The sequence below is a fragment of the Vicugna pacos genome, chromosome 9 (genome assembly GCF_048564905.1).
Source record: "Vicugna pacos chromosome 9, VicPac4, whole genome shotgun sequence".
NCBI lineage: Eukaryota > Metazoa > Chordata > Mammalia > Artiodactyla > Camelidae > Vicugna > Vicugna pacos.
The window spans coordinates 7,650,269-7,678,070 of NC_132995.1; the positions used below are offsets into that span (position 1 = coordinate 7,650,269).

Sequence of the window (27,802 nt, forward strand, 5' to 3'; positions counted from 1 at the left end):
CAACGAAGGCTTTGGGGCCCTGGCCACTTGCTGGAGTCACAGAGATGAGTAAACAAACTGAGTCCCTGCCCTGGAGGGGCTACGGGCCTCATACATTCGGTAGTTATTAAGCGCCTACTGTAGTATGTGCCAGACAGGGCCCCACCCATGTGACCGGAATACAGCGATATAGAGGGACCAGGCCCCACTCCTCACAGATCTTTCATCTTAGCAGTGGGAAGGTAGCAATGATAAATCAGCAAAAAGGTGAGTTTAGATACCAATCATGGAAATGCTTTGGTTATAGTAACAGAACAGTTAGCATAGGTTTAAGCTGTCGGACATTCAGTGGTTCCAGCAGCTCAGCTGTGAATCGAGGACTTCGGCAGCGGCCAGCACCTGCAGCGGAGGTGAGAATCCCCTCCTCCCACACCAGCGTTCAGCCCTTCGCAGGGTGCAGGGCAGAGAGCACATCTCCCTTCCTTGTGTCCTTTTTTAAGAGCGAGGAAAGGGCCCCAGCAGAAGGCCCTTCATGACTCATCAGCCAGAACTGTAGCCTGTGCTCTTTGTAAACTGATTCCTGCCCATGGGAAGGGAAATGGCCATCATTCTGGGCACTCGAGATTTATCTCCAGGCCTGAGGAAAACCAGTGCGTTTCCTCGAGTTCATTGCCACCTGATCAAAACTGGAATCCTGTTTGCCAGGAAAAGAAGAGGAAGCACAAATGGCTACTGGGTGATTAGACTTCATGTCCAACACAAAGTGAAACACGAGGAAAGCAAAGCAGGGGGCCAAGTCCAAGGGAGGGGCAGGGTGTGGCTGACAGCAGTAGGTGGGTGGCCACACTGAGAAGGCTGCCAAGGCTGAGACCTGCTTCCAGGCCATTGTGTGCCAAAGCACAGACCCTGCCACGGGAGCCAGGGGACGTTGTTAAAAGCTTTTGTTGCTGTGGGAGGCAAGACTGGAAGCCTGGAGGGTAGCTAGAAGGCTCTAAGGTGAGAAGAGATGGTGGCCTGGGCTGGGGTAGCAGTGAAGAGGGCCAGAAATGCAGGGATTAGGGTTGCATCTTAGAAGTAGACTCAGACTCACTGATGGGCCACACATCACAGGGAGACCTGGTAAGGAAAAAGATGGAGGTTGGCACGGCTGAGTTGGGGTTTGAGCAGCTGAGTAGATGCTATTAACTTAGATGGGGAAGAGGGACACATCAGAGGATGGATGCCTTCGAGGTGTGACTGTGTCTATAACAGTGTGAGCTGCCTTCTGAGGGACTGGCTGGGCGAGCAGGGGAGAGGGTAGTAGGAGGTTTCACAGAGGGGCCACATTTCAGCTAAGCAAATCTGAAAAGATTGGGTGGGAGGAGGGGCAGGGGAGGAAGCTGAGTCTGAAGCAGTTCAAGCACTGCGGTGAAGGGAGAGGGCTCCCACATCAGATGAGCCGGAATTGACACTCTGGCTCCTCTTCCTTCTTTGTGACTTTGGGCAAGTCACTTTCCCTTGTCTTGAGTCTCAGTTTCCTCATTCTGTAAACTGGGATGGAAAATGCTTACCCCCATATATCTGTTAATGAGAAAATGTAAATTAGGTATTGGCAGGTGCACCCTGTGAACTGAGCAGCCACCACTTCATGAGCACTCGTGCTACTGTTGTCACTGTTTGTGTACCACCCTGAGTAACAAGTGAAGCTTGATGACTCTGGAAGTGAAAGTCCCTGGCTTAAAGGTTGGCTGGTATATTATCTATTGCTGCATAACAAATTAAGCTGAAACTTAACAGCTTAAAACCAGCAGAAACTTTTATAATAGTGCTGCTTACATGGACAGAGAACTCAAACCGCTTGTGGTAATCCAGACTCGTCCCCACTCTATCTGTGGTCAGAATACGGCAACCACAGGTGCGTGCTCCAGAATCTTTGAATGGAAGACGAGAGGGGAGCAAAGGTTTCATGTGAATTGCCCACCTCAGTCAAGCCCCACCCCCAAATAAGTTTTCTTAAGCCTGAATTATCTGCCTCCTAACCATCTGGAGGTCCGGTAAAGAATGCATATTCCTGTACCCCACCACAGATTTTCATAATCTGAATCATTGGAGGTAGGGCCCCGGAATTTTAAAAAAATTTTAAAGGTTGCTTAGTATGAATAGTTTTTAGATTTACAGAAAAATTGGACCAATGGTACAGAGTTTCCATATACCCCACACCCAGTTTCCCCTATTATTATATTAGTCTGCTACATTTATTATAATTAATGAGCCAATATTGATACATTATTAACAACTAAAATTTATATATTTTATTCAGATTTCCTTTGTTTTTACCTAATGTCCCTCTTCTGTGCCAGGCTCCTTCCACGACACCACATTCCATTTAGTTGTCATATTTCCTTAGGCTTTTCTTGGCTGTGACAGTTTCTCAGACTCCTTGTTTCTGATGACAGTTATGAGGAAACTTGGTCAGGTATTTTGGAGAATGTGCCTCAGTTGGGATCTGTCTGATATTTTTCTCATGATCAGAAGGAGGAAGGCCACAGAGGTGAAGTGCCATTGTCATCATATGTTATTAAGGGTACATAGTATCAACGTGACTTGTCACTGCTGATGCTAACCTCCATCACCTGGCTGACAATGTTTGTCAGGTTTCTCCACTGTATACTTAGCCCTCCCCCATACTGTACTCTGTGGAAGGAAGTCACTGTGCACAGTCCTCACTTAAGGGATGAAGAGTTATGCCCCACCTTCTTGAGGGCAGAATAGCCAGATAAATTATTTGGAATTATGCATGAAATATTTGCCTATTCTCTGCCGTTTATCTGTTCAGTCATTTATATTATAATGGGCTCATGGATATTATATAGACTGGGTTATAATCCAACGCTACTTATTTTGTTGCTCAAATCGTTCCAGCTTTGGCTATTGGGAGCTCTTTCAGTTTGCACCTGTGTCTCTTTGACATACCCCATCGTGTGTGTGTACGCGTGCGTGCGTGCGTGCGTGTGTGTGTGTATGAGAAACAGAGACAAAGAAATAAAGGCTGAGAGACTTCCCTCTGTGACTACAAGATGCTCCAGGCTCATCTTACATCATTTCTGGCCCAGTGTAGAACCAGACATTTCTCTAATGATGCTTGTTCCTTTTATTGCGGAACGATATTAAAAACTAAGATCTGGGCACTAGGTGTGGTTGAACCTGAATTTTTAGCACACTCTTTCCAGCTATATTTTTTTAGTGACGTCAGAATTTAGAGAACCTCTCTGCTCTCAGATTTGCCTCCCACCACTCAAGTAGGGGCGTACCTTGGAGTTGTTGCAGGTTGGGTTCCAGATCACCACAATAAAACCAAACACATGGGGATTTTTGTATCCCAGTGCATATAAAGCATATTTACACTGTACTGTAGCCTACTAAGTGTGCAATAGCATGTGTAAAAAATGCACATACCTTAATATGAAAATACCTGATTGCTAAAAAAAAATGCTAACCATCATCTGAGCCCTCATCGAGCGGTAATAGTAACATCAAAGATAACCCTAACAGATAACCCTAACAAATACAATAATGAAAATGTTTAAACTATTTCAAGTGTTACCAAAATGTGACACAGACATGCAGTGAGCCAATGCTCTTGGGGAAAACAGCACCGACAGATTTGCTCAAAGCAGGGTTGTCACAAACGTTCAATTTGTAAAAAAACAATATCTGCAAAGAGCAACAAAGCAAAGCACAATGAGGTATGCCTACTTCACTGGGCTTCCCGAACCAATTTCAGCGTAGGTCGACAGAGGGCGCAAGAAAAGGGAGACCGGTTTCCTTCTTACCACATAGCCATTCCAAGCGAGGAAGAACCACCCGATATTAGAAGTGGAGGCGGGGACTAAAATCTGCGCAATAGAACTGTCAAACCCAGGCGTGGGTGGGACGTGTCTTCCCGCAGGGCCCAGGAGCTGTCACGTGAGGATCAGCGGTCAGCTGACTGGGGTCTAAATTCCACAGGGACGTACAGATGGAGCCGGAGGCTACTGTTGATTGGTGGAGGAGGAGCCAGAAAGGTAGCACCTCAAGGCGGGTCCTTGGCGGTGAGGACTACGATTGGCTTATGTTGAGTCACGTGGACTGTCACCGGCGCACCAGGAAGAGAGTGGAGTGCCGTCAGCAGGCATATGCGCATGCGTTAAGGCATCTGGCCGCCCATTGGAGGCCGTGAGTCACGAGGCGGCGTTCGGCAGCTGGCGAGGGCGAGCCCGGCGGGGAGCGCGCAGCTCTACGAGGCCGCTGATTGGCCAGCGGGAGTCACGTGACCCCAGGGCCGCAGGAGGCGCGCGCCGGTGCGACGTCAACACAGCCCGCTAAGCTCCCCCGGCCTGTGTACCGCGCCTTGGCCGCGGCTGAGTCTTTTGAGCGCCCGGGTCGGGCGGTTTGCTCAGTACCTTTGCGGCCGCCATGGACAACTCCGGGAAGGAAGCGGAGGCGATGGCGCTGCTGGCCGAGGCGGAGCGCAAAGTGAAGAACTCACAGTCTTTCTTCTCGGGCCTCTTTGGGTAAGAGCCGCGCCGCGGGGTCGGCCGGGACCTGGGCTGAAAGGGCGAAGGAGTCACTGCCCGAAGTGGCAGTAGAGACAAAGGACTCGCGCCTGGAGGACGGAGGCGAGTCCAGGATTAGGTGACATGGTCTGAGGTAGCAGAAGGGACACAGGCTGAGGGCCAGGGAGCCCGGGCTGTGGCAGTGGCAACACGGTTTGAGAAGAGACTGAGATGATGGAAGGGCCCTCGGCTGAGGACACCCAGGATGAGGCGACACCATCTGAAAGCGGGAAGGGGACGCAGGCTGAAGACGGGCCAAGAGGCTGGAGGGGAACCTGGGCCGAGGGAATATGGTCTGAGGCCTTGAAGGGGACCTGGCCTGCGAGGACTGAGGGAGCCTGGGAGGGCAGCCAGTGAAGAAGCCTTTGGGAACTATAGGAGAACCTATTTAAAGGATTCCAGACAGGCATCTTGGGTCATGGGACTGAGAACCCTTGCCCGAAGGCTTCACCTTTCCAAGGCCTGGGGTGGTGGATTTGTGTGAACTCGGGGTCAGGGGTTAGGACTGACGTGATCCTGGGAGTGATGAGCCCAAGTCTGAGGTGTCTGGGGTGAGTATGGCCCTGGAGTGTAGTGGAAGGGGACCTGACACCCGAGTGGGATCTGAGCGGAGGAATCCCTGGGTTGATGTCCGTTAAGGCTGAGGAGGCCTGGGCTAGGAGGCTGGAGTCTAAGGTGGAGTGAGGGAACAAATGAAGCTGGCTTGCCTTAGGAAGTGTAGGGATAAAAGTGAAAGATGAGGGCGATGAGAGAACCAAAAGGGGCTGAAGGCTTGCTGTGCAATCCTTGAGTCAGGAAGGGGCGGGCCGTGTGGACAGGATGACTGGCCTGCCCGAGAGAGGCCTGAAGGGGGCTGGGAGAGGGAACCAACAGCTGCAGTGTGGCAGGCAATTCACATAAAGTTTAGGTTGGCTCATGAGAGTTGTTCTGATGACCATCCTTTGAGGACTTTTAGTGGTTTTGGAGTGTTAGAAGCCCAGTCTTAAAATGGACTCTGCCATTTTATGACCTTGGCAAGCTGTTTAATTTCCCTGTTAAAGGGGATCTTAGCGAAACCTACCTCAGATGTTTGCTCCTAGTATTGAGTAATAGCGCACATCAAATGCTTAGGATTGAGCCTGGGACATGGTTAATGCTCTGAAAGGGTCAGTTACCATCAGTGTGACTTCCAGGAAGGAAACAGGTGTGGGGCCTTATGTATAGGGCTGGTGGAGATCAAGGTAGGAGCCTGATGGGAGAGGTCTTGGGGAAGCGGGTAGTGAGACTGGGTGTGATGAGATAGGAGCTGAAAGGGGCTGGGAAAAGGGACTCCAGGCCATGGGGACTGAATAGGGTTAGGGGAAGGGGCTCGAGGCCCTGGGTGGAGGAAGAAGAGAGCCCGGGAGGACTGGGGGAGGGTCGTGTTGCTTTTCAAACTGGGAGGAGCATTGCAGCAACATGGATGAGTTGGTAGAGAGTTAGGAAGAACTGGGGCAGGGGGGTGGGGCACAGAAGCTGGCAGCAGAGAGTGGCAGAGACTCGGGGAGGCTGTGGAACTGGGGGAGAATGCCAGAAGGCTGGGGAAGGGGTTTGGGAGGAGGACCTTGGGATTGGGAGAGACGGTGTTAGGAAATCAGTAAGAAATGAAGCAGAAGGTTTTTTCTGGGAAAGGAGATGGAGCTGGTCATTGTTACTCGAGCGTGGATAATCTTTAGCAAAAGAGCTTGAGTAATGTGGCTGAGAATTGCCAGGTGAGGAGGAACATCCGGGGCTGATGGGTTTTGTTGATTAGGTGGGGGATGTTTTATTTTAGAGGCTGAGAGTGGGGAAAAGGGTGTGTGTGTTTTCTTTTTCCTTCACAAGGAGAGAAGTTCAGGTGCAGTGTTTTGGGGTGAGGCCAAGAGCTCAGTTTTCGGTAGTAGTCTTCCAGGGTGGCTCAGTGTCTGGTCCCTTTGGACTGGGGATTAGTGTGCTGTTGGGCTGTGCTTGAGGGGAGCAGCTAAGTCAGATCCTGAGACACTTGCCCTTGGTTGGGAAGGCCCGATGAACGCTTGCTGAAACGCTAGTAATGCAGAATTGTCAAATGTGACTAGGGCTAGATTATGTCACTCGTGTGAGGTTCCTGAGCTGAGAGGAAGCTGCAGGAGCTGAAGGAAGGTTCTGGGAGGGATGAGCTGGGCCCCAAGGAACCCTCAGACAGGCTTAGGGAGTAGGGACTGGGAGGGTGTTCCAGGCAGCGGGCATTGTGTGAACAGAGGTCTAGTGTGAGGGGAGATTCTGCCTGGAGTGATGGGGACCCGAGATCCAGCAGGTCCAGGGATCACGCCCCGGAGGAGAGGCCTCCATCTGAGAGGATGAAGAGGAGTTCCAGGGGTGCCTTCTGGTGGGGGAGTGCTCTTTCAGGCGGAGGGGACATCTTGAGCAAGTCTCAGGTGTGCAGAGTTCCGTGTATGAAGGTTTGATACAGGGAGTTCCACATTAGCATGTGAAGTTAGGATGGGCAGAGGGGAGGTGAGACAGTGAGAACCAGGCCCAGTCCCGGAGGGCCTTTTGAGAAAGGGCTAAGATTTGAAGAGGTGTTGGAGAGCATTGAGGGTTTTAATGAGGGGCCTGTCTTAGTCTGTTCGGGCTGCTATAAACTAGATGGCTTATAAACAACAGAAATTTATTTCTCACCATTTTGGAGTCTAGGAGGTCCGGGATCATGATGCTGGCAGATTTGGTCTCATGAGGGCCTGCATCCTCATAGACAGCTGTCATTTCACTGTGCCCTCAACACTGTGGAAGGGGTGGTGGCGGTGGCAAGGGTGAACTAGCTCTCTGGGGTCCCTTCACTAAAGGTACTAATCCCAATCACAAGGGCTCCACCCTCATGCCCTAATCACCTCTCAAAGGCCCCACCTCCTAGTACCTTGGAGGTTATGATTTCAACACATAAATTTTGGGGGAACACAAGCATTCAACCCATAGCAGGGCCAGTCCTGGAGGGTTCACATTTGCCTTTTAGAAAGGACTGCGGCAGCTGGTGTTGGGGTGAGTGAAGGCAGTGACAGTAATAGTAGCTGATAGTGTTTATTAAGTGCTCGCCCTGACTCTGAGTCAGGCCTGGGCCAGGCGCGTTACCTGCATCCTCTCACTGGGGCCTCACAGCATCCCTGCGGAGGTGGAGGAGCTGAAGCTTGGAGATGTTGATGTGTGAGCCCCAGGCCCCCGGTGAGTGGGAGGGAGATCCGCATTCAGACCCAGGCCTGTCTGATCCCAGAGTTCTCTTGCTGCTGCCTTAAGTTTATTCTTGACACTCAGGCCCGTTTCTGGACACTATGTTTAGAAAGGATGTTGGCAAATGAGTGTCTTAGGGGATTTCCTTCCTGATTTCCACATCTTCCCTGCCCACAGGGCAGTTTTCTCCAAACATCTGAATGAAAGAAGAGCAGGTGTATTGAGCCCAGACCCTTCCAGCTCCAAGAGCAGTTGCAATAATGCTGAGGGGAGACTGAGCAAGGCAAGCATCCGGGGCCGGCATGCAGGCGGGAGACCAGCCGGCCTGACCGGAGCCTGTGTGCCTGCGCGGGGAGTGTGTAGAGAGGTCAGCCTGAGAGGACTCACCTTGTGGGCAGGACCCACTCCTAGCACTTCCTCCCCTCTGGAGCTGGGATGCTTAAATTCACCGTTTCACAACCTATCTTTCCTCAAGGCCTTCCATGGCTTCCAGGGAAGGGGGAGGGAGTTTCGGGGCTCAGCTGCTCCCGCCTGCTGCTCCTTCCCCTTTCAGGAACCTCAGCAGTGACAGCATCCCAAACTGAGAGGTCTCTGCTCACATCAAAAGAACCAAGTGGGGTAGCTCCCACTTAGGGTGGGGGCGGCCTGGTAGCCTTGGATGTTAGGGCCACCTTTGCTGTTCATTGCTTCTGGGCTGCCAGACACTAGGGGGCTTTGGTGACCTGGTAGCCCGGGAGGGAGGCAGTGCCAGCCAGCTGGTAGGTAGGTCAGAGCCGATTCTGTGCCTCCCCCTCTGCTCCCTCCTCCCCCTCAACTCTGTCCGGGGAGGGAGATGGGGGAGCAGCCCAAATTTCTGCTCTGGAAACCAAGAAGGGGGAGATTTCCCACACATGATGAATCTGTGGAAGAAGAGAGGGGACAGGCGAGGTGCACGCTCTCTTCCTGCTCCCCGTCTGCTGATGGGTCCAGGCTTCCTTGCTGTGCTGCTTCCGGACTGTACAGGTTCCACACAGTGCTTCTGTTCCCTGGGGCTGCTGTCTCCCCGCCCCTTCCCCCAACCCCAAATAAAGACTTCTTTCCCGTCAGCTATTGATGCACTTAGGAAGTTTCTTCATCTGTGAAATGAAAATCATAGTGATACCTACTTCACTGGGTTGTTCTAAGGAGATTATGTGTGTAAAGTGCTGAGAGCCTGGTGCCTGACCCTGGTAAGTGCTTACAATTGTTGTTTTTGTTGTTATTATTATTATTGCTAGCTTTGTGATTGGAAGTTGAGCTGGAGGCGCTGGAGAAATAGAGACAACAGGGTGTTTGTGTTCTTTATACAAACAGTACCCTAGAGATCAGATGTCGACACAGTCCTATTTGAACCGCCTGCGGGCACCAGCACCCCCCGGGCACCCCGGAGCCTGGCTTTCCTGAGGCAAGAGCTGTGCCAAGGTCTGGGTTAGTGTCCCCTGTACAGGACCCACCTGGGCCTTTAGCTGAGCCTGGTGTGGGAATGACAGCTTCTGGAGCGGCTTTTCTGGGCACTGAGGTGATTCCCAGTACCCTGCCAGCTGCCTAGATCCACAGCTTAAAACGTGGCATCTCTTGTCCAGTTTGAGTGGAGTCTTCCCCGAGGGGACTCAAGTTTTCCAAGGAACCTGGCCACCATCTTGCTGCAGCCCAAGGGGTCTGCGTCTCTTGGTGGGTGGGGCTCTGCTGCCTGTTAGTACAGAGGTTTTGAGGCTCCTATTAGGGATGAGGCGACTGAGAGGCAAATCTTCCAGAAACATCTTTTCAGAATGGGAAACGTTCAGCTCTTCGGTTGTGATGAAGTCATCCTGTTGGGTTGCAGAGGGCATCGCTGTAAGAGTCACAGGAACGCCTGCCAGGCCGTGTGGTATGCACGGCTCCTGCCTTTGGCTCACAGCCCGGAGGGCGATGGCCCGTAAAGCCCTGTCGGCAGGATGGGGTCGGAGGTGGGGTAGGGGAGGCCCTGTGCTCTGTGGAAACCGGAGGAGGGGCAGTGCTTAGCTAATCTGGAGGCGGGGAGATGAAGCACACACTGAGAGCTGAAGTAGGCGAACATTTCTAGAATCTGCTCTCTCCGCCAGCCTGATGACAGTAATGCTCTCGTCTGCTAAGCACCTGCTGTGTGGCCGGCGCTCTCCTGGGCGCTACCTGCAGGATTCCTCCTGGTCCCAGCAGGCCTGCCAGCTGTGGATCTTCTCCCCATTTGTAAGGAAACACTGCGAGTCAGCACTTGAATCCAGGCCTGTCTGACTACCGTCCTTGATTTTTCCCCCCATCCCAAACGACTGTAGGATCCCATTGTCGGGTGGCCTGGGAGCGTACTTCTCCTCCCTCGTGTAATAGCAACCGTTTGAGCACCTGCTCCATGCCAGGTACCGCGCCTGCGTTCATCCTCTTGCATCCTCACAAAGACTCCTCCCGGGTCAGGCTCATTGTCTCCATTTTGCAGAGAAAGAAACTGGGGGCCACTAGTCCAAGGTTGCACAGCTAGCAAGGTGCCCGAGACCGATTTCAGCTCAGGTCTCTCGGCCCCCAGGTCCGTCCTCTCTCCCCTCCTGCCCTGGCCCTTGCAGACATGTCTCGGAAGTGTCCTGTGCTGTTTTCAGAGCTGGGCGGTTAGTGTGTAACACTTGATTCTTCTGTCATCACAGGTGCCTGTGTGAGCTCGGTGGGGACCAGGCCCTGCCCTGCAGAAGCTCTTACCTTTCCGCGTGTAGGAGGCGGTGAGGGGCTCAGTGCTCATGGGAGATGCGGGAGGAGATGCCAAGAGATGCCACGGCTCTGGCTCTGACAGCCCGACAGAGTCGGCAGAGAAGCAAGGCAGGCTAGGTGGGCTAGGGCTAGGCTCAGGGGAGGGCTGGCTTAACGATTGCCTCCCCGGCCTCCAGGCTGCTGAGGGGAACGTGAGCAGCGCTGGCTATTGAATCTACCGGAGGAGCGAGAGCAGGCAGAGGCTTTGTCAACCCCCTTGACTCCCAGAAGACTCTCGGACACAGGAATGAAGCCCCCTAGATCACCGTGTGAATGACGGGCAAGGCAGGTTCCCCGGCCCTGCTGCTTCCTGGCGAAGTGGCTGGGGCGAGTCCCTTAGCCTCTCAGGGCCCAGCCTCTGTAAAGCCAGATGACACCTGGCAGGAGATTGTGAGGAACTCTGTGCACCTTCAGGCCAGGCCTGGTAGGCCGCTGTGACTGGTAATGAGAATGCAGAGCGAAGGAAAGGAGGTCAGAGTGGGACTGGCTCCTGGATCCATTCTTCCCCACCTGCCCCTGGGGGCACTGCCTGAGAAGCAGGACAGGGGCCTTCAGTCTAAGCAGAGGACCGAGGGCAGGTGTCTGTGGCACCTCAGTGTCGAGGGCCTAAAACGGGAGTTACTCCATCTGCCTTGCCTCTTGGGGGCCTCAGGAGATTGTGCACAGGTGGGGTAGGTGACATGTTCCTTGGGAGCCAGGAAGTGCCCAAGGGACAGAGGAAGGAAGGAGGGAGGATGCGGCTCTGCCCTGCAGACCCCCTGGCCCGGGTCCCACCGGGCCGTCTGTGCATCCCTGGCACCGCTCACTCCCTCCATATGGTAGTCTCTGGAGGTTGGTGGCTGTGCCTGGGAGACCTGAGACTGCTTCCTCCGCCGTGGGAGGGAGAGAAAGCAGAGCTGAGTGGTAATTATAGACAGCCCTGCACCCGGCCGGCCCAAACCAGTTCCCGCTATTCCCAGCCTGGCTTTGCGTGGTTCATCCGTGGGATGGGAAGAGCGCAGCAGAGGCAGCTTGGGGGAGATGGGTGGGGGAGGGACAGTCAGCTGTCACAGGCGCTGTCACCTGGGCTCTTCAGAAGATACAGGCCCAGCTAGCTTCTCTGGATCTCATGCAGGGGTCTGAGGGAGAAGGCCTGGTTTCTTTTCCTCTGGGAGTGTGCGGGTTTTATTGGGGAGGCCACCCTTCGATGAGTGACATGAAGCATCCTGACCCGGGAGGGAAGTCCTATAGTAAACTACGCAGATTTATCATGTGGGGAGACGGCGTGGTGGAGCAGGGGAACTGGGGTCTTCCTTCCACTCATCCTTCCCTTGCCAGAGCCTTCCTACTAGAGTAGGGCCCAAACCCTTTTCCTGGCCTCCAGATGGGGTCCCCATCTGCCTCTCCCTGCACCATAGCCATCCTGGCCCCCTTCTCTTCCCTGAGCTAGCCAAGTTTATTTCTGTCTCAGGGCCTTTGCACATGCTGCATCTGCTGCCTAGAGTGTTCTGCCCTCTGTACATAGATAGCTCCTCAGTCGTCTTTGAGGACTAAGCTCACATCTCATCATCACAGCAGCTTTCCCTGACTTGCCCATTCAAAGCAGCCACTCATCCCCCAGTCCCTCTGAAATTGTCTTGCTAGTGTCCTGTTTACTGAGGGCTGGCTCCTTCTCCTTTGTTTACTGTTGTTATATGTAATGTCTGGCACATAGTAAATGCTCAGGTATTTGTTCCCCAGATGAATAAAAGGCTCCATGAGTGGCTTCTCCTTCAGGATCCGCCAGTGGCCTGAGGCAAGTTACTTTCCCCCTGTGATGACTCCACTTCCATCTAAACCAAGAGAATGGAGTGCCAGAGATCTCCTGTCATCGCCTGGCCTGGCGGTGGAAGTGGCCTCGACCCAAGCGTTGAGGGGGAGGAGGAGGCAGACTGGAGGCCTGAGCAGATGTTAATCCCTCTGGCTTTTCCGCCCCACAGTTCAGCATCATTGACCCAGCACAGAGCTGGCCCCGCTTAGTCTGGGATCATCCGATTGCAGCCTAGCAGCTGACAGGCTTTGTGTTCTGAGTCCACAACGTCCCACTGAGCCAAAACAGGCCAGCGGGGGCTGACTCTACTTGTTGCTGGTCACCTGGCTGGAGGCCTCTCCGTGGGCTGGGCCATTTCTGCTCAGCTGGGAGCCTGAGCATTTTCAGACAATGTCTGGGCTTGGGTAGGACTTAACTGTGCCCACAGAGAAGGGAACGGTGCTCTGGGGGCTCCACAGTGTGAGCAGGCCTGAGATTGTGGTCTGAATAAATCAGCTCCTTTAAGAGAACCTTCCAGAGAAGGTCCCCCAGGAGGGTTCTGCAGTCTGGCCCCAAGGGGCCCTTCTGGAATCTCTTCTGCCCAAAGCTTGTCAAAGTTCTTCAGCTCTCCAGGGCCAGAAGTGGCTTCTAAAGGGGCCAAACAGGGGCCTGAGGCCCAGGGTGTGTTGTGCCCACTAGGGTGAAGTCTGTGGGTGTGGGGAGACAGTGGGACCCTGCAGGGTGAGTGTGGGAGGAGTGCATTGCTCAGGGCCACTTCCTGGAGACAGCAGAGGGTCAGAGGGGACAGTGTCAGCACAGGCCCAGGAGGCAGAGGGGAGACTTTATCTAAAAAACCTTACCTGGTGTGATTGCGGTTCAAGAGGCCGGGATTCCAGTCCCAGCCCCCCAGTAACCCGCCCTGGGTGTATCTGCCTCGTGACATCACTTGACCTGGGACAGGTCATCAGTGGCTGCTTTCCAAGTGGTCGGTCTAGGTCAGCTTTTTGCCTCCCAGCCTTGCCTGCTCCTCTGAATCATCTGGGGCCATTGTTAAAGATCCTGATTCCAGGCACTCCCAGACCTGCTGAGGGGACTCTCCAGGGAGGGTGGCTCTGGGGCTCTGGTTTGATGATTATAACAGCTGATATGATTCAAAGCAGGGGCAAGCTGGACCTCCCACACTGGCAGTGCCCAGTGCAGGAGCGCTCCCAACACAGCTCCCAGAATGGTGCCTGAAGCCCGCCAGCGGTGCTGGTGTCAGCCAGTTTCCAGGGCCACTTGACCCGGGGTTGAGAGGTGGGACGTGAAGATGATTTGTGTGGCTTTCAATCAGACAATACTCCCCTCTTCTCTTTGTTCAAAACAAAATACTAATTGATGTCAGTGAGGAGAGGATCTGAAATCCTTTTGGTGGGACTCCCAAGTATGTGGATTTCATTCTGCCAGATATGTGGGCTGGGGGAGTTTGAACACTTCCAGAGACCACAGACCTCAAAGGCTAAGCCTGGTTGGGTTATCGGAGGTGGAAGGACAGAAGGATGCGGTGGGGACTTACCAGGTGAGGTACTCATGAAGGGTCCCCTGATTCAGGAGGAGGTTCGCATGTTCTCCTTGGAGGTCGGGAAACTAGGTAAAGTTGCCCAGAGAGGGTGCTCTTTATTGAAAAAAAAAAAAAAAGGACTCCCCCGAAGGGGAGGGTGTAGACCTAACTACCTTCCTCTCCAAAAAAAAAAATTAAATTAAAAAAAATGGACTCCCCTGAACTTCCCAGGCCCCTACTGCTGTGCAGTAAGTCTTTTAAGGGTTTTGTTAGGGGATTTTTTTTGCCATTTAAATAGTCTTGTGCTGAACATCCTCATAGCTTTTCTGCTTAGTTTCTTAGGATAAATTGCTAGAAATGTATGTAATTCATTACTGGACCACAGGACCCAGTAAATCCTATATTTAAAATACCTATATGTGGGGGGTTTTTTTTCCTTGAAGAGGTAAAATGTGCAGATGATTTTAAAATTCAGGCAGTACTAATGAGGGATGTGAGTCTGTTTCCTACACCTGACGCCCAGTTCTACAGAACCCACCTTGGAGAAAAACACTGTAACTATCTTTGTATGTATTTTTTCCAGGAATATTCTGTGTTTACATGTGTATTTCTGTTCTCTTTTTTTTCTGTTTGTTTGAACACAAGTGGGAACTTTTTATACACACACTTAAAAATGGTACTTCTTTGTACATCGGATTAGTCCTGAATTGGCAGTGACACACATTTAGGGTTGAGAGGTCTTTGTTGAACAAGTGCGGTGTGTGGGGCACAGGGCTAAGGCATCGAGGAAGGGGCAAGGTGTCCAAAGCTGGACTCTCCCCCGATGATACTTTTCACTCTCTTGGGGAACAGGGATTTGCAGAGAGCCTGGGAACCAGGGGTCCCCTGAGAGCAGTCCTAGCAGGCTGTCAGAGGCAGGGTGCCTGGGGAGATTGGGAAGCCGCCCCTCGAGTGAGGGGCCCCCGCAGGCCTGCCCAGCGAGGGCCTGGGCAGCCTTTGTATGACAAAGTGGGGACCACCGCCTCAGTCTCCCTCAAGCCCAAAGCAGAGGCCTGAGCCACAGCTGGACTCCAGAAGCTGGCTTCCCAGGGGGCGGGCCACCAGCCCATGGAGCTGTAGGGGCACATCTCCACTGTCACTGGGGCAGACTGCTTGCTTTCTCCCTGTGACCAGACCAGATCTCATCTTTTTCTCCTTTCCTTTTCCCCAGAGGCTCATCCAAAATAGAGGAAGCATGCGAAATCTACGCCCGAGCAGCAAACATGTTCAAAATGGCCAAAAACTGGAGTGGTATGTCATCCCTGCTAGAGCTCCTCCAAGGTTCTTTCTCCTCCCCACCTCTTTCCCTTCAGCGTCCAATCCCGAAGGCCTGGCTGAGGGGTCCGCAGCCCCCCGCCCCCGCCACTGCCATCTCCAGCCTCACAAACCCACTGACCCACCAGCTGGTCACTTGGAGCTCACTGGCTTAGTTTACAACTTGGTCCCAGGGCCTTGGAGAGAGGACCTAGAGGATAAGGATAAGTAGGTGATTGGTTTGAGACAGACCAACGTGGACTGATGAGCTCTTTGAAGGGTTTCTCCTTAAATTCAGAATTTCCGGTTTTCCCAGAAGCACTTCCCTGACTTCCATCAGAGTCTGAACTCTGGGCCAGGGAACATTCAGGTGGTTCCAGTAATAACATTAATCACAGCTCCATTTATGGAGCTCTCTACTAAGCACCAAGCTTGCATTCGTTAATTAAATCATCACAGCAGTGCTGTGAGGGTCAGTACCATCCCTGTCTCCATCCTGCAGACTCGAAAACTGAGGCCTGGCCCAGCCCTTTGCACAACATGCCGTGGCTAGTAAGTGACTGACTCACAAATCAGAAAGCAGAACTGACTGTGCAGCTGGAGTGCTTATTACCCTGCCCCTGGTTGCCTCATGACCTTCGGAGCTGGAGTGACTCGGGTTTGTGTCCCAGCTCAGACTGGCCAGGTGACTCTAGGAAAGTTACCCAGCCACTCCCAAACCATGTCCTCCTTAAGAGTCTCAACCCTGTGGGGCCTTAGTGCGGATTCGTAGAGCTCAGCCGTGACCACCAGGCCAGGCTCTTCCTCTCTGGGACCCTTTCCGCATCTTGAGAACCCAGCCACCTCCCGGGGCACTGTCTGAGCAGCTTATGAAGCGTGGATCCCCGCTGAGGCTGCGATCCCTCTTTTCCGTTCCAGCTGCCGGAAACGCGTTCTGCCAGGCTGCCCAGCTGCACCTGCAGCTCCAGAGCAAGCACGATGCGGCCACCTGCTTCGTGGACGCAGGCAACGCGTTCAAGAAAGCCGACCCCCAAGGTGAGGGCCCCTGTGGGCCACTGGAGCTGGCCGCCCAGAGCACCAGCTGAGCCCTCTCCAGAGACGTCGTCAGGTTTCCGAGAGGCTCTGGTTTTCTCCAGCGGCCGCCAGGATCTGCTGGCAGGGAGGCGCCCGCGCTTTAACTTCAGAATTGGCTCCCTTCCGCTTGGCATTTGCATCCCGCTCCAAGCCTCCGCCTCCCCCTTCTACTTTGTGCGCAGCTGATCGCTCCCCTCCCCTCGCGGAGCCTGGGAGCATTTGGGAGTGGGAGTTACATTTCAGACCCACCACACGCCTGGGAGAGAGGAAATCTGTTCTGTTGTCAGAATTAACATGCAGAAGCAGGTGGGAGGGGGTTCTAAGACCAGCCAGGTAGGAGTCACTGCCGAAAAAGGAGCGGAAACTATCCTAACCTGGCTTCCCTACCCCCTGGGGGAGGAGGGGACATCGGAGAGAACGGAGCCTGAGATGTAGTTGCCAGAGAACAAGTTCCTTAAAAAGAGAATGTTGGAGACAGAGCCCAGCTTGGGACTGATTCATTATGATGAAACTGTTTCTGTCCCCCTGGGCTCATCCTGAAGTGGAAACACAACCCAATGGGTACCATACTTGTGGATTTCATGGAGCTGGAATTTTACTTTTTTTTTTTCAATCTTGGTGCCAGACTTGGGTTGCTAACTTCTGATTTTAATAGACAAAGGTTTGGGTTTTTTTTTTTTTTGTGATAATGACCATCTATTGTGACTGTTCCCTCATAAAAGAATGGGAAATATATGAATGTTACTTTAAAAAAAAAGGACATGCATAATCTTGAAATACAGGCCTGTCCTTCCCAAGAGAGGGCAATTTGTGGCCATGTGCAGAGGTCTCTCCAAGGATCTGTGAGCACCGGTTCACACACCAGTGCTGGGGGATTGCTGGTGTATCTGTTACCACTATCAGAACATCCTTGTTCCCAGTCGAGGATTTGATGTCTTTGTGGACCAAGTAGCTATTCTCTGTCCCCAGACTTGACGGGTTGTTCCTCTGCCACTGGGTGTCTCACAAATGTTGGCCTAAGTGGTCACATGTTGAGCTCAGGCCCGGCAAGAACTCAAGGGGAGGCCTTGTGACTGGGTGGGCCCTTGTCATTGCACAGAGCTGAGTGCACCTGGCCGGGAGCACTGAGCCACAGCAGGCCATGGAGGGGGCGGGATGTGGTGGTGGCCCAGGGTGACCTCAGGTTTGTTTTCAGCCTGAATCACCCAGGAAAGTTGGTGCCTCCCCTACAGAGGGCCCCCCCCAACCTTCCTTCTCCCTGGGGAACTGGTCAACTTGGAGATGCCGTCCTGGCATCTGTGACATTCAGCTGCTGCTCCAGAGTGACTGGAAAGACTGGTTTCTGAGGCGAGAGCTGAGGGCCAGACTTCATGGCACGTGCATAGCACCACTTGCCCTTTAAACAAGCCCCAGCGCTTCCAGTAGGCAGGCCCCTCTGGCACCGTGATGTCTCATCCTTCCCCAGCTTTTGACCTGAGCCTTTGCAGCTGGCAGCAAGACTCTGCTGGGTGTGTGTTGGGTGCTAGGGCCCAAGTCGGGGGTGTGGCCCCATATCTGGCCTTCAGAAGCACAGAGGGTGACTGGGTATCCTCTGGGAAGGCAGCAATAGTTAGGTGTGGTGATGTGCCCATCACAGGGCACACGGGCTGACTTGGTTTTCCCAGGGGTCAGCGAGCGTGCTTCACTGCCCTGGATGCTGAGACTGGGCGGGGGTGGACTTGGCATTAGAGGTGGCTTCCAGGGAACAGGAGGCACCGTGGTGCGGAGGAGAGCCTAATTTGGACAGAGTCAGGAGCGGGTGCCTTGGCCGGACCCCCAGGTTCTTGGCACTGAGCAAGGAGGGGTTTTGGAGTGGCACCCCAGCACCCCGTGTCACAACGGCCCACCCCAGTCGAGGAGCGTGGGGCTCAGTGTGATCCTTGAGGTCCAGGAGGAGCCTGCTCCCCTGTGATCTTGGCAGTCACCTGTTCTTTCGGGTCTTTACTTCCTGGTCTGGTAAGCAGGGAGCACACGAGATAAAGTGCGGACGTGCCCTGCACGGCACCCGGCATGGGAAAATGGCCTGCCCCCACCCCGGCCTCTTCCCTGTAGCCACTTGCCTTGTGAGACAGAGCTGGGGTCCCGCTGGGAACTTTGCCCAGTTTCCCCAAGCAGATTCCTGGGGCCTTGCGGGCTGCTCACCTGCCTCGGAGACCTCTGCCTGTGTCTGCACTTCTGCGACGGTCCTGGAAGGCACCCGCCTGGGGAGGCAGCTGGTGCTGAGCATGTGCCTGAGGCCTGCAGAGCTGCCAGGGCGGAAGGACAGGATTTGGCTCCAGCCATTGCCCTCCCCCTGCGAGTCTTCCCTGAGCATGGGCCAAGGGGTGGCCCTCTGCCCCCTCAGTGGCAGGGCGGAGAGATGGTGCCTGTAGCTGTCACTGGTTCTCAGAGTTTCCCCATCCTTGTTGGCTGCTGTGGGTGGACTCAGGCCAGGGAGGCCTCTCCGCCCGCCTGCCTGATAGCCCGGCCCGGGGGTGCATGTGTGCACCAATGGATGCAGCCAGGGTGGGGATGTGGCCAGACCCCTATTTGCCCTCCCTGTGCCCCGCCCAACTTCACTGCCATTTACCAATGCCTAATGTATACCAGACACGTGACGTCTTTCTTTAATCCACTCCACTTCTTTGTGTGGTTCTTTGTGTGATTTGTCCCCATTTTACCGAGGAGGAGACAGCGGCTGAGTTCTTGGGTGTGATGAGGGAGGGACTGCATCTGGCCTGGGAGGCCACTGGCGCACAGGGGTGCATAGAGGACCCTGGGTTGCATGACTGCCTGTCTCCCTCAGCCAGTGCCTTTCCCTCTCTGGGCCTCAGCCCTCCCCACCCACCTTCCTGGGCCAGATTATTCCCAGAGCCCCTTTCTGGCTCCGGCTTTCTGTGGGTGGATGGTGGGAGACAGGTGTGCTGGGGTTCCCTGTGCTCATCCAGGGACGCGCTGGTCGCTCACCCTCAGGCTCCTGATGACAGCACATGAGCTAGAGTTAGCCACTGTGTCAGCAGCTCGTCGACCAGCATTCTTGCTCAGGTGTCCCTGCGGCTTTCAGGGACAGCCATACTGGAGCGAGGAAACTTAGCCCTGTGAGTCCTTGTTGCTGCCTGGGGTGAGCCTTCCTCCCCTGCTGCCACCACAAGGGCCACCTTGCTGACAACACTCCAGGCCAGTGCCAGCAGACCCCAGGTGGCCGCTGCAGGGGCACCTGTCCGCCAGCAAGCCTCCAGCCTCCCCCCTCCAGGGCTGCCAGTCTCACCCAGAACAGCCTTTGCCACCTCTGCCTCAGGTGTTAGGTTGTGTGCCCCATGGTTCCAGGAGAGGGGCCCCGCTGGCCACACCCAGCCCAGGGTGCAGGATGGGGTGGGGCGGGGCGGGGCGGGGTGCGCAGAGCCCTTGTGTTGCCATCTCATCAGTTACGTCCAGAAATGCCCTGTACGGAACTCGAGCACCACTGTTCCCGCTGTCATTTTTTGTTGTGTTCTCTCCCTGTGCTCCTCCTCAGCCCTCTTTCTGCCTTCTTTTCCTCTTCCCTGATGCCTCCACCTTCCGGCTGTCAGCCTCAGAACCTTGACCCAGTGGTGTGCATTCTCTGAACTTTGAGGGGTCCTCAGAGGCCTTTCAGAATTGGAGTCAACATGCAGGCCCTTCTTCCCCAAGAGTAGTGCTCATAGACAACCCCTTTTTGCCTGTGAATTTAGAGGGGGCTCATGGGCTCCCTGAAGGACCAGCCACAGGTCTGGGGCTGAGAACCACTGTTCACGTGTCTCCCTGGCTGATGAGACACCGCGCCTGAGGCCTCTTTGCAGCCTCAGCCCAGGGGCCCAGCTGACTTTGGAGACCCCAGCGGCAGACCTGGAGCCTTACAACTGCCCCAGATGGCAGGGTGCACTCTTAGCCTTGCCGCAGCTCAGCGCCTACTTCCTGTGGTCTGTCTGGACCCTTTGTCCTTCCCTGTCCACCTCCCCCAACACCCTTCCTCCTGAGATGCATGAAAACAGTGTTAAATCCACCCGAGGGCTCATCTCTATCTGCTAGAAAATGCTTCCCACTCATGCTTCTCTCTCTCTCTCCTCCAAATAACTTGTCAAAGGGGAAAAAAAAACTTTCCCAAATTTAAAATCTTGCAAGAGATAGTACAACAAAGGGACCCCCGTTCTTCCTCCCAAGTGCCATCCCGGTGTGTTTGTGTTGGTGGTGAAACCGGTGGTTCCAGGAACCGGCAGGCAACCAGGTTAAGGAGGGCGCAGAGGGCTGTGCTGAACGCTGCAATGTGGGTGAGAGAGAAGGGTGGAGAGTCCCAGTGGCAGCGCCTCAGTGTCATGGTGTCCAGACTCCTCCGGCCATGGATGGAGGCCAGACAGGGGCAGGGGACATAGCCGATTCCTGGTCCCACCTTGAAAGGGTGGCAGAGCCCTGGTGGAACCTGGGCGTCCCTCAGGTGTCAGGCTTGGCTGTCTCTTGCCATTAGCCTGACATGGTGCTGGCTGTACTCTGTCCCAGGGATTGTCCCAGTCTGACCAAGTTTCCTGGGGCTCGGGGACTCCTTAACCTTCCCTCTCTGTGCAGGGAGCAGAGCCCTGCCAACTCCGGGTGCCCCGCGGGCAGCCTGCATCTGCCTCCTCCCCTCGGCCTCTGCTGGAGTGACTTCACCTTCCCTTTCTCCTCCCCACCTCCCTTTTTCTCTCCCCAGAGGCCATTAACTGTTTGATGAGAGCAATTGAGATCTACACAGACATGGTAAGGGTCACCGCGGGTCCTGTCCCCCTGCTCTTAGTCATGCCATACAGCCCCAGCCTCCCCTCCCCTCCCCGAGCACTGGGAGCAGGCTGAAGGGGCGGGTGGTTTGGTCACCTGAGCTGGGCTGGGCAGGCTGGGTCCTCACTCAGCTCTGTACCAGCAGGGCTCCTGGTGACAGCTCCCAGCCCATCACTGGGGGCCAGGGCTCCTCCCCAGGCCCTGCTTCTGCTCCCACCCAGGGCCATCATTGTCTGCACTTGTAGAGGTTACTGTTTTGGGGGCCCATGTGTGTCCAGCGCATTTCCCCTCACCAGCCCTCCCCACAGGCATTTGATAAAGGTGGGCAAGCAGGGCCCAGAGTCACCTCCACCCTGCCCCACCCCAGGGAGTGGCTCCTTGGGCAACAGATGAGGCCCAGAGAGATGGCTGCTAGTCTGAGGCCAGGGAGCCAAGACAGTGGACCAAAACCAGACCCTGGCTCCTGTCGACCCCACTTTTTGCCTTTTCATCTCTGTCTCTGTCACATCAGACCCCTCCCTCCGACAGGAACACAGTGCCGGACTGCATCCTCTCAGTGTCTGAGTGCTGTGCTCTGCCCTGTCATGTGGGCACTTCGTTATACTGTCCAACAGTCAGGAAAGGGGATCCCAGATGAGATGTGGCTTGCTCAGGAACATGTGCCTATAAGCAGGAGTCACTGAGACCTGAAAGTTTTCCTGGCTGAGCCCAGGGCCTTGCCCTTTCCTGCTGCCCTTTGCAAGAGGTGGCCTCGGACCAGCCCCTGTGTGCAGAGTGGCAGCCCCGGCACCTCGATCCCTGCTGGTAGAGACGGGTAGGAGGGGCTCAGCCCCTCTGAGAGCTGGAGGCCTCCTTGGGGAAAGCTCTGGGTGTCTGCAGGGGAAGCTGGAGGGGAGTGGGTGTTGGCCTGTGAGGAGTGTGTGGCCACACAGGGATGGGGAGGAGGAGAGGGAGGCTGTCCCTTGGGCAGTAGGGCCCTTGGCCCTGGTTTCTCCAGAGCTTTGACCAGGTGACTCTGGGCTGGTCCGTCCACCTCCCTGGACCATCTGTCAGGTGCAGCAGGGCCTCTGCCAGGTCCCTCTGCACCCATCATCTCTGGTATTGCCCCGTCTACCTGTGCCTGCATTGACGCTGGATGTGGGATGACTTGCCCAAGGCCACCCAGTCGGGGCAGCACTCAGACCCAGGCCTCTCATGCTAGAGCCTCCCACTTTAGACCCTGTGCCCCTCTGCTTCTCGGAGTCCCCTTCTGCACACCTCCCCTTACAGGTGCGGCTGAGGGATGAGAATCCAGCTTTGGGGACCTGGAAGGGCCTGGTCGAGCTGGGGTGGGGCTCTCAGGATATCACTCATCACTGACGGCCCCTTCCCTTGTCTTACCCAGGGCCGATTCACGATCGCAGCCAAGCACCACATCTCCATTGCCGAGATCTATGAGACGGAGCTGGTGGACATCGAGAAGGTAGGTGGCAGTTGGGGACCCAGCCTGGCCAACAGCAGGGGAAGGCTGCAGTGGCCAGTCCTCTGGTGTCTGCGCACCAGGACAGGATCGGGGGGTACCATGGCAGAGCTTGGGAAAAGGGCTTTGGCTGAGCCCCAGGCCAGGCTGGGCGAAGGTGGCATTGGCTCCTCCCTCCCGTCTCCCCAGGCCATCGCCCACTACGAGCAGTCTGCAGACTACTACAAAGGCGAGGAATCCAACAGGTACCCCGGGCACAGGTCCCCTCCTGTCCACCCCAGCCCCTCAGCAAACGCCCCGGACCCAGACTCGACTACCATCACTGACCTCCCTCCTCTCCCCCTGCCCCATACAGCTCGGCCAACAAGTGTCTGCTGAAGGTGGCTGGTTACGCCGCGCAGCTGGAGCAGTACCAGAAGGCCATCGACATCTACGAACAGGTAGGGGGCAGGCGGGGCTCCAGCCCCAGCCTGCCTGCCAGCACCCCCTCTCCCTGTCTCCCGCCCTTTCCATCCCTCCCCCTTTCTCTGCACTTCCTGTGTTCATCCCCTCCCCCAGGTCATCCCCTGACATCATCCCCCCTGCACTCTCACAGAGTACTCAGCCTGGCTATACGAGCTTTCTCCACCCACGACCCCATGCCGTGTCATCACCGTCTCCCTAGACAGGCCCTTCCCACACTCCTCACAGAGAGCTTCCCGGTGGCCAGTGGCCCTGGAGTGAGGCCTACAGAGCCAGAGTCAGGGAGAGAATTGCGAGAGGTAGCCCAAGGCAGCTGAGGAGCCCGTGGGTAGGGGCAGCATCACAGGGGTGCGCGGGCTCCCCTCTGCCGGGCGGGGCAGGGTGGGCTGTCCTGGTGGGTTCAGCCTGGCCTGGAGAAAGGCAGGCAGCTGGCCTCAGAGGAGAGTGGGGCAGGCACCGCCTCTCATGTTGCCGCCCCTGCCGCCCCTCTGCTGACTGATGTGCCAGCCTCCTGTTGGGCCTGACAGCAGGGCAACCTCACCCTCCACCATCTTGGGCCTCTGGAGAAGCCCACGGACACCTGGCCTCAGCCCTGCAGCAACTCCTGCATCATGCCTTGTCCTCAGTCACATCCCAGTTACTGACTTCCCCAGGGCTGGTCTCTGGTCTCCCTGTCCTTGGGGTCCTGGGTTCACAGGGCCTCAATGGGGCACGGACCCAGCTCCCAGCTGTCCCCCAAGTGCCTGGCAGTGACCCTGGCCCTCCGGGTGCCCGCAGGTGGGGACCAATGCCATGGACAGCCCCCTCCTCAAGTACAGCGCCAAGGACTACTTCTTCAAGGCAGCCCTCTGCCACTTCTGCATTGACATGCTCAATGCCAAGGTGAGCGCAGGCCCTGCGGTTGACCCCCCCCACCCCGCCACGGGGTGACCAACCACTCCTGGAGTCCCATGTCTGTCACTAGGCCAGGTCACTTCTCAGCTGCTTAAAAGGGGCGAACCCTTCATGTCTGGCCCCCAGCAGTCAGCCTCTGGGCACGAAATGATATCCCTGATACTACCTGCCCCGTCCCTGTGGCCTTTTGAGTTTCCAGCTCCCGGCTCACTCAGGGCCAGGCTTTTTCTCTTGTAGGAGCACTTTTTGAGCCCTTACTGCACTCTGTGAGGTTGGCACCACGGTCGCCCCATTTTACAGATGAAGACACTGTGGCTGAGACCAGAGTCTCTTGTTCAAAGCCACGTGGCTAGTAGACTACAGCCCCAAGATTCCAGATCTTTCTGACTCCTGGTGTCATGGTGTGAACCATAGCCTGCATGCCAGCCCCACCCGTTCCCAGGGCTTCTTAGCAAGAGAGGGGTCAGTGCTAGGCAGGAGTTTGGGAATGGCGGAGGGGAGAGGAGCTGGATTCTGCCAGCATCTGGGATTTCCTGGGATCGCGGCACACCTGAGCCCAACTCCTGGCTTCCTTCCCTGGCAGGGCTGGTAAGATCTTAGGCTTTGGTGTTAGGCCGGTTCAGATCCCCACCACTTACCCTGTGCCCTGAGTGGATCACTGCCCTCTCTGGATGTGACTCCCACTTTCAAAATGTGGTCACCATTTTGATTCCCCCGGGTCCTCATGAGGGTTGAATGTGAGAAGTGTCGGGCATCGGGCCTGGTGTCTAGGACGTACTCACAGGAGGCAGTTGTCGCCCCTACCCTGGGTGGGCCGGGCATGGGAAGAGGACTGAGCACCGGCCTCGGGCACCCTCCCCCCGTCCCCCGTCCCCCGCCTCTGTCTCTGCAGCCAGGCTCATGCTGAGCTCGGCTGTATGGAGCGGCCACCAGGCACAGAGCCAGGTGACGCTGGAGGCTGAGATAGGGGCGCAGAGAGCTGACTTGGCCCAAGTGGCCCCATATCTCCTCGGCTGCCGGGCCCACTGCTCCAAAGGCCGTTGTTTATCAGCTTGTCCGCTTCTTCCTGCCCTCCACCTTCAGCTCGCTGTCCAGAAGTACGAGGAGCTGTTCCCCGCGTTCTCTGATTCCCGGGAGTGCAAGCTGATGAAAGTGAGTGCCGGGGGCCCCGGCTGCCCCCTTCCTGCCTCTGAGCCTGGGGCAGGGAGTGTGGATGGGGAGCCTGGGGGCTCGGGCTCCAATCAGCACAATCCCTGCGATTTGAGTGCTTCTCAGGGGCCTCCTCCGCCCTGTCTGCCCTTTGACTCTCAGTTTTCTGGAGGAGACCAGTAAGATCTAGGCAATGATGGACCCACAGGCAGAGCTGGGAGGCACATGGTCTCACGTGCATGTAGGCGTGCGCGTGCGCGCGTGATATTCCATATTAGTGACGTTGAGCGACTTCTGACGCAGAGGGCAGGATGGGAATATAGCCCCTTCCTTCCTGGCAGCGTGGGAGTCCCCCCAACTTTCACCCCCAGACAGTGTGTGGTGGAGGGTCTCATCCAGGCCAGCCCTCAGGCCAGCCTGGGCCCCTGACCCCTGCCTGCCATTTTCTTGCAGAAATTGTTAGAAGCCCATGAGGAGCAGAACGTGGACAGCTACACCGAGGCGGTGAGTGGCCCCAGGGGTGGAGGAGTGGCTGCTCTTGTCAGATATGGTCCCATCAATTTCACCTTTTTTTTTAATCTCTGGCCCTGGGTCCTGGCTATGAATCCCATTCTCCAGTCACCCCAGAACCCTCACGAGTAGCCCCAAGAGGTGCTGGGAGTGTTCTCACCATTGAGAGAGGTCAGGCCTCTTGGGAACAGAGCTGGGATTCCAACCCACATCTTCCTGCTCCTGAAGGCCAAGATCTTTGCACCACTCAGAGTCTGCCCCGGGTGAGCAGTTGAAGGCTGTCTCACACTGGGCACTTTGGGTGACCCAGGAGGTGCAGAGAGGGAGGGAATGAGTCATGTCCTCCCCTCTCCCCCCTGCCTGGAAGCAGGAGGGAATAGGAGCGAGGGGTGCAGGAGAGGCAACATCGGGAGGGCCCACCCTCCCAGCTCCCACGTCCCTGCTAGAACTGCCCCTCAGAGATGTCTCCCCCTTTCCTCAATCTGTCCTGAGCATCCTGGAACTCAGCTGTGAGCAGCTCAGGTCCTCATCAGGTCCTCTAGACTACCCGTCGAGTGTGTCTCCCCCTGAGTGCCCCTTAGCAGCCAGAGGCCCCTAAATGATGACAGAGACCAAACTCCCCCAGTCCGTCCTGCCCCAGACAGCAGGCAGTGGGCAGCTGTTGGGAAGCTCAGCCAGGGAGCTCAGGAGAAGGGATAGTAGGCCCAGTAGGGTGTGACTTTCTCTCTGACCCCTCCTGGGACACTCAGTGCAGGCCTTCTTCATGTCTCCAGGCCTCCGTTTGGTCCATAAAACAAGAAAGCTGGACCTTTTGTTTTTAGGCTACAAAATCTTTTTTTCCCCAGGAGAGGCCTTATGCCCAGGCCAGTACAGACACAGAAGGGAGCTGCTCTGGCTTGGGCCGGGACCTGCGCCTCCCCGTGCGGCTCCTGGGGAACTAAGGCTGACAGGGGCCCATCTCGAGGGTCCCAGGACCAGAGACTGGAGGCTAAGACCAGGGACAGGGAGGGAGCTAAGGCCAGGCGTGGGGTGGGCCGCCCACCCTGATTCCTTTCCCTGCCCGGGGTGCCACAGGTGAAGGAGTATGACTCCATCTCCCGGCTGGACCAGTGGCTCACCACCATGCTGCTTCGCATCAAGAAGACGATCCAGGGCGACGAGGAGGACCTGCGCTAAGCCCGCCCAGCCCCCTGGCACCTGTCTTCCTGCCCCTCCGCCCGCTGTTCCCCGGCCAGACCCTCCAGCGAGGATCACGGTGTGAGCCCGGAGAGAGGCGGAGTCCCAGACTTGGGCTGTGTGACCTTCCCTCCTTCCCACCCACCCTGGAGGCTCGCAGGCCACAGTGTGGGCTCAGCACTGCTTCGGCAGGCCCTGCAGCCGGGCCCGCTGGCCAGACAGTCACCCTCTGTTCTCGCTGCATCCCTCACCCCCTGCGCCTTTATTTAAGTCCCCAGAGGTGCCCTTCCCCACCCTAAAACACAGAATCTTCGACACAGACCTACTTGCTGCGGGCGCTGCCAGGGTCGGGGTCAGCACCTGTCCCCCACAGCTCCCATCCAGCTGAGTCACAAGGTTGGTGTCTGTCTCTCCACTTTTGTTCTCCGGCTGAGCTCGGAGTCCATGTAGCCCCATGATTTGCTCTCACTGCTGGGGGTGGGCTCCTCCTGCCTCCCCTTGCCCCTCCCCCCAGCACCGGAGCCTCCCAGCCTCCTGCAGCCCTGACCTCTCAGGATAGACCCAGGCCCTGGAGCTCAGAGGGTTGTCCCTGTCCTCACCCCTCCGTCTCCTCCCTGTGCTTTGAGGTGTTGCTGCTCGGAAGCTGCAGCTGGCTCGGGGAAGGAAATAAAAGACAGCATTTGTGCAAGAGTCTCTCTTCCTCCTCACCTAACCCTCTTCACCCTTCAGAGCCTGAATCCCATATTCCTACCCTCCCTGGGCTCTGGGCATGCTTTGTGGGAATGCAGAATGCGAACTTGACTGGGAGAATGAGCTGGGTCAGAGGTCCTAGAGGAGGGGAGGGCTGGGGATGGTGGGTTTGGGAAGGGGCCTCAGGCTTGGGAGTCGGGCTCTGGGCTCTGTGGGCTTTGGTCTCCTCGGCTGGGATGTTGGTGGCAATGCCACCTCAGAGCTGGCGGGAGGATGGGTGCAGCAACTGTGATACAAATGGGTGGAGGAGGCAGCCCACCAGGTCTCCCAGCCTCACCCTGTGTCCACGTTTCCCCGGAAGGTGGGCCGAAGGCCCCACTGTTCCATCTGTTGCAGGACAGAGGAGGCGGCGGTTCTGGTGGGCAAAGTGCAAGGACTGAGTGGGTGTGGGGAGTGGGAGAGAAGACGGGAGCCCTGTGCCC

The 27,802-nt window shown here is 56.0% G+C and overlaps 1 protein-coding gene across 1 annotated transcript; it reads left to right on the forward strand.

The window, feature by feature from the left end:
• The first annotated feature begins 4,261 nt into the window (after nt 1–4,261).
• On the forward strand, nt 4,262–27,320 carry NAPA (NSF attachment protein alpha). The gene is made up of 11 exons (XM_006208515.3): nt 4,262–4,511; nt 15,039–15,118; nt 16,040–16,156; nt 20,916–20,962; nt 22,365–22,442; nt 22,629–22,684; nt 22,795–22,879; nt 23,679–23,783; nt 24,879–24,947; nt 25,398–25,448; nt 26,529–27,320. The coding sequence occupies exons 1-11, from the start codon at nt 4,414–4,416 to the stop codon at nt 26,628–26,630; spliced, it is 888 nt and encodes a 295-aa protein (XP_006208577.1). The 5' UTR covers nt 4,262–4,413; the 3' UTR covers nt 26,631–27,320.
• Nucleotides 27,321–27,802: the final 482 nt, after the last annotated feature.